We start from the raw sequence: 10,384 nt of genomic DNA on the forward strand, positions 1-10,384 counted from the left end.
CTGGGATTACAAGCGTGAGCCACGGCGCCCGGCCTTTACTTTTCTCTTTTTCAATCGTAAGTTTTTATTCAAAAACTTACCTTGCTGCTTAAACATAGAAATACTCCATTTGTATCACATTGTCTAATACTAAAAAAGTTGAGGTATTTTTGTATTAATAACTTACAGGATTATTCTAAATTTTGGAATTTTCTTCTTTAGCTAAAGAAATGCATAAAAATAGAGATAAAATTTAAAATTTCAAGATATCTGTAATTACTTGTACAGTTGATGAGAGAGGATGAACATCTTCTAGAAGACTATCCTTAGCCTAAGAATTTCTCTGAACAGAAAGCAAGGTAGAATAAAAGTGTTTTTTATCCAATGACTAGTCTATACTTGCTAAAATGGAGAAAAATCATGTGTTTCCTGCTAACCAGCAATGTTAGTAAATTAGTAATGATGGGGAAGATAGCGATGTGTTACAGAAGATGTGATATGCCAAGAAACAGAACTACTGTATGGAGTATTTCTTCTTTGTTTTATACACTCATTTGTTCATCAGCAAACTTGTACTGTTGTGCCAGGCATTATTCTCAGCTACATGAACAAAAAGATGATTCCTGACCTCACGATCTAAAAGCAGAAGCCAAAGCATAAACTGCCATCTTAACCATGATGCAGGGTGCTATAATAAGGATATCAACACATTGCTATGGAAACAGCGAGGTGGAAGTAATTAGCTTTGGCTGTAGGAGTTGGGCAAAGCTCCACTGAGCAGACGACATTTGAGCTGGACGCTGAAGGTTGAGTAGGTGTTCATCACGCAAGGAAACAAACAAAAAAAAGGCATGGAGTACGTGGCATGTTTCAAGATCTCCAAATAGAACATTTTAGCCAGAGAGGGGCTATAGTATGAGAAAAATTTAAATAATGTAAACGATAGACAAAGGCCATTAAATGGAAAACACACCCCTATTCAAGTAAAGCATATGCGTTAATATACTTTTATGAAGGGTAACATTTTTTTTAAGTTGAATGAATTTCTTTCTAGCTACATATATTTAGTATCAAACGAAGAAAAATACTAGAATCTTTACTTGTAGAGAGTGATAACTCAGAAGTAACAATTGTCATTATAACTTGGGTATTCCATCTAAATCAGCATTTCTGGTTCTGTACTAGCACGCCCCCAATTAGGGATTTTCTAGCTCTGTTGAATAGTAAACCTATTTCTCACCACACTTTTTCTCAGTAATCTCCAACCAGGTATCATGGCAGATCACATGCAGCCTGCTTTCAGAGTTTTAGAACAGATTCTTTACCTCTCAAAGAGGTATCCTCCCAGGAGCACAAAGATTAAAATTTGCTATTTAGCAAATAACATTGTTCAATAATATCTGAATTGAAAAGAATATAAAACTAAATCAAGAAGACCAGTATGCTTTTTGGGAGGCAAGTGATAACACCTTGATAAAAGCAGTATTAATAGCTTTCTAACTAATCTCCATCTGTCCTAATCTTTTCAAAGCTGTGATCCATGCTATCACTAAAGAAACATTTACAAAAACTTAATCCTTAACTGAGTGCTCTTAGAGTAAGACATAGCTCCACGTCTTTTCCAAATCTGGTCCTTGCCTTCTTCTCTGGCTTTGCCTTGCCCTGTGCTACCCCTTGCTCTCTGCATTGCAGATATATTGCCCCTTCTCCCTTCTTCACAGAACCTCCTATACTTCTCTTTTTTGATTAATTTATTCTTAACCTTACCACTTGGCCCAAGCCTTACTCCTCAGGTCCCAGCAAACTGAATCCATTTCCCTCTTTATAGATTCATTGTACCATATACCTCTCTTTCATGACGTGTATTCAACAAATAGATATGAAAATAAATTATTTGTCTCTTTCTCTAATAATGTTTACATTAGATTGTAAACAATTCTCAAGAGGAGACTTTTTCTTTTTCTACTCACTTTTGTACTCTCAGTATTCATGTATCTGGCATAGTACCCGATACATAGTAAGTGTTTAGTAAAGATTGGTGAATGTAAAAATGTATGTGGCATAAACTCTGCATCACCCTGGGCTATGTAGAACACTGTAAAAACTTCACTTTGTTGAGTGTCCTTTGGATGGTCTTAGAATACTTTTTGATTTTGATGACTTTTATCCTTCTCTTTGTCACTACAGTCATTTTAGCATTTTGGTGGGGTGGGGGGCGGGTGCATGGCATTATGTCAAGAATTCATTCAGCACTCAGCAAATACGCACATTGTCAAATACCGTGCTTGGTAGTCAGATGTAATGATGAATTAAGAGGCAAGCCTCAAGGTGCATATCAGCTGGTAAAGTGAAAGACGTGGGTCAACTGTTTGGATTAATGGGGTTGGTTAGAAGAGTATGTGTTTATGATACTGAGAGAAAGAAGACAGAAACAAGAGCCACCATCACCCCGAATCTGAGTGAAAAAAAACCTCATATTCCCAAGTATTTTGTTTTGTTTTGTTCACTCTGCAAGTATTTTGTTTTGTTTTTTTCTGTTCTCTCTACAACAATCAACTCAGACCTCTGACCAAATATGTGGATGGGTGGGTTCCCCCAAATAAGCAAGCAAGCAATTCTGCAGCAGAACCAGCTGAGTGACCTCTAATGCAATCAATTCTAACATGATCTTCCTGGAGATAACATTAGATCCCAAATGTTGAGAACCTAGTCCCCAAGACTGTCCCCTCCCCACTTCAGATGCCAATCACAAGCTCTAGTTCGTTTTACCTGTGCTTCTGACCAACTGGCTATAAATCAGATTCCTATGACTCTGTCCTTGGAGTCAATTAATTTTGCTAGAGTGACTCATAGAACTCAGGGAAACATGTTTACTGGTTTATTATAAAGAATATTACAAAGGATGTAGATGAAGAGATGCACAGGGCAAGGTATAGGAAGGCACATGGAGCCCCTCTGCCCTGCCTGGGTGCGCCACCCTCCAGGAACCTCCATGTGATCAGCTCTCCAGAAGTTCTCCAAACCCTGTCCTCATAGGCCTTTTATGGAGTCTTCATTGGATTTTCATAACCATAAAAACAATGTAGAAATATGATTGGACAAAAAGGGTGTGATCTGATACAGCCTGACAAAACCCAGCAAAGCCTGTCTGTTCAGATTCTTCTTGGTCTCTCTGTGCAGCATTTCTACCTCCAGGGTATGGAACAGGACATTTTCTGAAATAGGGGTTTTATGACCCACAATCAGACAAGGTAGGTCAGATAAGTTATTTATGGTCAGCTCCAAGAAAGCAAGTTGTGGGGAGATGAGAGTTTATTTTGTTTCCATGGCCTGCCTTAGAAGTAATAAAGGCTATGGGAGTTATGAGCCAGGAACCATGAATGAAAATCTGGAGATACATATACACATACCATAATATCACAATGAGTCAGAGAAGGCCTTGCAGAAGAAGTAATATTTGAGTTGGCTTTTGGAGAGGAGGAAGAAGGAGAGTTTCTTAGTATGAGGACAGGATATGGAAGGGGAGGTTGTTTGGGGACATGAGAAATAGTGTCTTCCAAAGCACTGAGGTGAGAGACATCTGGTATATTCAGGAAAGAGTGAGAAGTAGAGAATATGGAGGAGAATAGTGAGAAATGAGACTAGAGAGGTAAATAATTGTCAGGTCCCAGATACTTTGATTACCTTGTAATTGTGTAATAGGAAACCATGAAAGTTTCCTATTACAAATGGAATAAATTGGTAGTATACATGGAAATCTTAAAAATTCTATCCAGATTCTACAAATGGAATAAATTGGAAGTATACACAGAAATATTTAAATACAGTGGGAACTAGGAGTGGATTCATGTTTGATTTTCAAGATAAAATGGAATAACCAAAAATAAGACTCATTGCAAGTACCAGTTTACCAGCAACAAGTTAAGATCCCTTGAAATACAACTGCTTTGCTGGGTATCTGTGGGAATGATGGACTTCAGGGTGCCTACTGTATGGTGAACTTAATTTGAGTGAATTTTAGCAGCCTAAGTAGAACAATAATTTTAAGAGTGTATTAAAGAAGAGCTTCAAACAATATAGTACAAACTGAACCTCTAGGGAGCCATAGCAGCCTGACATGTAGTAATCAAAAAATCTTTGAGCAAAGATCTTCTGTAGAATATTAGTTACATAAAGCCAACATGCAAATTGTTCTCAGTCCTGAAAATAGTGGTTACAGCCACAACCTAAAGGACATGTTCTATTTTTATACATTGTGAATAGTATGGCTTATGCCTAAACCCTAGACACACAGGTCTTGTTCTCACCCAAAGGTTGTATATGCCCATATGTGGTACAGACATCAACAAGGACCAAGGATGGGTCACTGGTGGGAGGAGGGGTTTGGTGGTATATATAGAATACAGGAGAAAACCTCCATGATTTCTGACTTTACTAGCACTCCTGCTAAAGTAGGATAGCAACACTCACCTTTTCAAGACCTACAAATTACAAAACCGAGCTCATAGAATGCACACAATAAATTTAAAAAAACTTTTTTAAAGCCAACAGGCAAAAATATATCTATCAAATAACTCATTGATGTTAGGAACAAACAACAGTTGTAAAAAAAAATTTTTTTCTCTGCACTAAACAAGTGAATATTTGGTTTTTTTTCCTTTTAAATAAATTATAGTTACTGATTGTGTTCGTATTATAACATAGACAGGACCAGAGTTGGAGGTTTTTTATAAATTCTGTTGTTTTAGTACATTTTAATTTACCAAACTGAGTATACATATTCTTGGTAACTTTCTACCACCTCTAAAAATGAGTCTGTGACAGAATATATTTTGCAAAAAAGATGATAGGAATTTTCTATATAAATAGGGTGTTTTATCTCCATATACTGTTTCTTTAACATAAGAGACCTTTTTTATTTTGCTCAGAGTATGTTTGAATGTTGAAACACTTAAGTATTAAATCATTAACTCTATCTTATTCTTTAGAGTCTTAAAAGCTGATGATGCCTTTAGGACTGAAAATTTTAAGGCTTTAATAAATGTTGTCAGGCATGTTCAACAGCTACTATAAACCTTCTCTTAAACAGTTAAAAGCACAGTTCTGACCCAGACCCACACAATATAATTAAGGCAGTTATTGGGGTAAGCTAGATTTGAAGTTAACCTAATTTCAGCCTATCATATTTTATACCCACACTTTTGAGGGACATTTGAATCTAGTGAGCTCTGAAAAGATACAAGATACAGAAATGCATATTGAGACATAAATTTGAGTATATCTGTTAATATTTATGTCTTAAGATTACTCTCCTCAATTCTTTTAGTTCTTTTAATTCACCTTTCTTCCACTAACCTCTCTGTTTGGCTCTTCTTTCCCAGATATCCCCCTTTGCTAGCCATTCCTTTAAAGGAGCAATTAACCTGTGTGTAACCCAGATGCCTAATAGTTTAGGATGGGTGAAACTAATGACTCCCGGGGAACACCGGTGGAGTTCTGAGTCCCACGTCCTCCTTACAAACGGCTGTAAGAGGAGCATGCAATAGAAATATATATGAACATCGGAGGATGTTATAGTGACGTTGTCCAAACTTGAGTGGAGCAATTGACAGTTCCACATCTAGGTTTGTCAACAACAAAGAACAGTTGGCTATACATACCTACTCTGAGTAGTTTAAGATCATTTTCTTTGGAGAGTGATTGTTCAGTTGTTATATAATCTCTAACTCACTGATTCTAAAAATTTTCAGATTAAATTAATGGGCATACCTGGAAGAAAAATAGCTATAGGTTGGTTGTCAAATAGATGGTGATGAGAATACTATCGGCGATTGATATTTTTACTTGATGAGTAAAGACCAGAATACAGAATAGTACATGTAATAGGATATTCCATGGCAGATGTGTTTTATATGGTACTTTCAACTATTTGCCCCTGAGCTAGAGTATGAGTTAGATGTTTCTAAAAAGATAACATGAATATATATATATATATATATTTGTATACAGATCTTAAATACTTAATATTTACTAAATGTTTTTATTTATTTTTTTTAGACAGAGTCTCGCTCTGTCACCTGGGCTGGAGTGCAGTGGCACCATCTCGCTCACTGCAACCTCTGCCTCCCTTGTTCAAGCAATATTCATGTATCAGCCTCCTGAGTAGCTGGGATTACAGGTGTGCACTAACATGCCCGGCTAATTTTTGTATTTTTAGTAGAGACGGGGTTCCACCATGTTGGCTAGGCTGGTCTTGAACTCCTAACCTCAAGTGATCCAACTGCTTCAGCCTCCCAAAGTGCTGGGATTACTGGTGTGAGTGATCGCGTCTGGTGCTAAATGCTTTTATGAATCCAGAAACTGTGCCCCCAAAGAGCTTATGATTTGATGAAGGTAGGTCAGAGTATGGGCAGTATAAAGGAGTATAGTATAAAAAAATTAAAAGGAGCATTGGCAATTCAAGGTGGGATGAAATTGTGGAAGATTTTCTTTTCTTTTCTTTTTTTTTTGTTTGTTTGAGACGGAGTCTTGCTCTCTCACCCAGGCTGGAGTGCAATGGCGCAATCTCGGCTCACTGCAAGCTCTGCCTCCTGGGTTCACACCATTCTCCTGCCTCAGCCTCCTGAGTAGCTGGGACTACAGGCCCCTGCCACCAAGCCCGGCTAATATTTTGTATTTTTAGTAGAGACAGGGTTTCACTGTGTTAGGATGGTCTCGATCTCCTGACCTCGTGATCCACCTGCCTCGGCCTCCCAAAGTGCTAAGATTACAGGCCTGAGCCACTGCACCCAGCCTAATTGTGGAGGATTTTTAAAGCTAATAGATTAGACTTAATGTAAGAACCAAGTACTTGCTGTATGTACATTTCGACCAGGCAGATGACATAAAGAGAGTGGGATTTTAAAACATTAATCTGATCAGAGCCAGGCATGGTGGCTCACACCTATAATCTCAGCAACTCAGGAGACTGAGGCAAGCGTTCAAGACCAGCCTGGGCAACATAGTGAGACCCTGCCTCTAAAAACGTTTTTTTAATTAGCCAGGCATGGTAGTTGGAGGCTGAGAAAACAAGGTCATTTTAACCCAGGAGTTCAAGGCTGCAGTGAGCTATGATCACACCACTGCATTCCAGCCTGGGTGACAGAGTGAGACCCTGTGTCTAAAATAATACACTTGAAAATAAACATATGATCAGAGCAATTGGAATTGCACAACAGTAGTCAGTTGCATTAAGATGAGTGTAAAGTCCAAACTGTAGTAGTAAGTGCAGTATTAGTGAGGAAGGGGTTTCTTTCCAACAATTATTTCAAACAAATACATAGAATTTTGTGGGAATTCAGACGTAAGGGATGAATGACTGAAGAGTCAGTCTTAAGAGTTTGAGCATGGTTGAATAGAGTGACCTGTGAAAGACCAAGGCTGTGGATGTCAGTTTTCATGGCAATGTTTTGAGGAGTGTAGATAAAAGTATGAGAGGGGATGAGCTGGAAGCAGCCAGTAGGCTTAGATGCCTTAAATAGTATATATTTAATGTGCTAAAGGGCGTTGATGAAGGAACAGGGAGCATGCTATTTAGAGAAGTGAGCATGGATATCACCTTTTAAACCATTAGTTAGCAATTGCTCAGCTTTTTCTCGATTTAGAGGCTATAGCATACCACGTCACGCTAGGAAAGCGTAGATGAAAATCCAGACTTAGAAAAGAAATAAAAATTAAGGAGTAGTTGCATTTAAAAGGATTCTTCATTTTCAGCAGGATTAATCATAAAACTCATTTTAAAGAGTTGAACTTCTTAATATAAAAGTACATGATTTACCAAAATTTGGTTTGTATGCAGTCCTTTAGAATTGCACTTTTTGGGGACATCTGCATTCAAATAGTACCTGTCTTCTAGGGTAAAAGATGCTGTGGGAAAAATTGCTAAAAAAAATGTTAGCAGTAAGGACCTTTTCAACAGAGAAAAGTTAGTTTTTAAATAACCACTTGTACATACTACCCTATGACAGTAATATTCTTCACTAAGTTTGTTTTCTGTACTATTTCATTTTTTCTGACAGTTCCTTTCTCCCCATCCCTACTCCTTATAGGTATATTTGGCCCGAAAGGAAGGATCATCTTTTGCTTATATTTCCTGGAAGTTTGAGTGTGGGTCGGTTGGCCTAAAAGTAGATAGCATTTCTATTAGAACAAGTAGTCAAACTTTTCAGACCGGAACAATAGAATGGAAATTGCGATCTGATACAGCACGAGTAGAACTGACAGGCGGTAAGCATTTGCCTGGAGAATTAGTCACGAAATATATATATACCACTCTGAAGACCAATTGTACTTATTTGAGATGTAGCTCTTTTTCGTACCTAAGAGTTATTGATACTATTTCAGTAAAAAAAAAAAAAAATTTTTAATAAAACGTGTGTGATCCCATTGTAACAGAAAGGCTGATGTTTTCTGTTGTGAAATACAAATGCAAGGAAAAAAATCATTTCTTTGTTTCAAAGGACGCATTTCTTCCATAAAGAATAATTTGTATTTATTTTTAAGGGTTTATTTTAACTTATACATCAGCCTATATAAAATACATTTCAAAACAACCTATGCCCTTTAAATTACCAAAAGCAAAATGTTAATTTTTTTTTTCCCTCTAACAGATAACAATCTTCACTCCTATGCTGATTTTTCTGGTGCCACTGAAGTTATTTTGGAAGCAGAATTAAGCAGAGGAGATGGTGATGTCGCTTGGCAACACACTCAGCTGTTTAGACAAAGCTTAAATGACCATGAAGAAAGTTGTTTGGAGATAATTATAAAATTCAGTGACCTTTGAGAACCTGAACATTATAGAAAAGCTGGCAATAATCAAGGACTTACTAGTCTGTTGGTTCAGTGCATGCTTAGTTGGCAGTTACCACCCCGTGCTAGCATATTTCTTTTGCTAGCTATCCATCATGTAACCCTCATGAAAATATCTTTGTACGTGGACTATAATAAAATATTGAATAAAAAACTTTCTTCCATATGTGACTATAATTTGGAGTAAAGTCTTGTTGACCCAATATGGGATTTTAATCTAAAAACTGTAAGTATAGTTTTAAAAGTTAAATAATGATAATCATGATTAAATGCGATTCATGATTATGGTAAAATCTTGAGCTTATGATAGTAATTTGACATTTTCTGATCAGCCATTCATTTCTTCAGAAGTGGTTGAATTAGAGTCTCCTAATATTTTTAATTTTTAATTAATGTGAAAGTACAGTATCAAGTTACATAATGCATGAAAATTTATATGATTATAAATATGCAGGCATTTAAGAAAATGAATTATTTTGCCTTACATCTTTTTAGTGGTTATTTTGGCTAAATAAAAGTCTTTTTTCTAAACATTGAAAAATACTTGAATAGATATGAGTTATGAAAACATTTAACATTGACAACATAAACTAGGATACATTTTAAATTCCATAATATGTGGACATTTTGAAAATGCCTTAACCTTTGAGTTATATTTTTATCTACCTCATTGAATAAAATATTCTTGATTTTGAAACTGTAACTATATTATACAGTATCTATATATCAAGAGGTTTGTGTATATTCTCTATAACATTCTCAAGTTTAGTGAACATTTATTAAGCATTTATGTACAAAGCATTGTGATAGCACTGTGGAGGAAGCAGTGGTGAAAAAGACATAGCCCCAAGCCTCCCAGATTCCTTTGTGATATTCTGCAAAGTGAGTTCTCAACTCTTTATAGAAGAAAAAGGCATACTCAAGAGTCTCACCCTGTGCCACTCAATAGAACATGACATGTATTATAAAATATATAATAAGATCCTGAAACAAAGGTCTTACATTTATTCTTTTTTTCTTTTGAGAGATGAGATCTTGCTATGTTGCCTAAGCTGCTTGGAACTCCTGGGCTTAAGCGATCCTCTCACCTCAGCCTTCCAAGTAGCTGGGACTACAGGCATGAGCCATAAGAAAGTTTTCTGGAACTCTCAGACTCGAAATTTTAACCTATAGTGGCCAAGTACTTAAGATTGGAAGGACTTGACACTTGTCTTGTGGTGTCTGCTATTGGCACAGTGAGTATTTTGATGATCATATGGACTAATCTGTTAACCAGCATGAAAAAACCTAGAACTTTTCAAGCAATTTTATAAAGATGGTAATAGAATGTAGGAACTCAACTGAATGGATGCATTCCAACTTTTACTGTGGCTTTAAGCAGAAAAAAGTATTCGAGTTCAAATGTTTTATGTTGCTATAGAGTTGAACTGTCAAACAGAAAAGGTAGTTGCACCCTTTTTTTTCGAATACTTTTCAATATATATACATATTTTTCATTTTACTTTAAGTTCTGGGATACAAGTGCAGAACGTATAGGTTTGTTACATAGGTATAT

At 36.5% G+C, this 10,384-nt stretch overlaps 1 protein-coding gene across 3 annotated transcripts in view; it reads left to right on the plus strand.

The window, feature by feature from the left end:
• Positions 1–9,313, plus strand: part of NGLY1 (N-glycanase 1) — a 65,382-nt gene extending 56,069 nt beyond the window's left edge. For 2 of the 3 annotated variants that reach the window (XM_003256775.3, XM_030812249.1), the window contains 2 exons: positions 8,067–8,244; positions 8,628–9,003. In XM_003256775.3, the coding sequence (XP_003256823.1) occupies positions 8,067–8,244; positions 8,628–8,803 (354 nt within the window). In that variant the 3' untranslated portion in view covers positions 8,804–9,003. Of the gene's footprint in view, positions 1–8,066; positions 8,245–8,627 lie in introns of all 3 variants that reach the window. The other variant, XM_003256776.3, reaches the window with a different exon arrangement.
• Positions 9,314–10,384: the final 1,071 nt, after the last annotated feature.

Source organism: Nomascus leucogenys, chromosome 4 (assembly GCF_006542625.1).
Source record: "Nomascus leucogenys isolate Asia chromosome 4, Asia_NLE_v1, whole genome shotgun sequence".
Classification (NCBI taxonomy): domain Eukaryota; kingdom Metazoa; phylum Chordata; class Mammalia; order Primates; family Hylobatidae; genus Nomascus; species Nomascus leucogenys.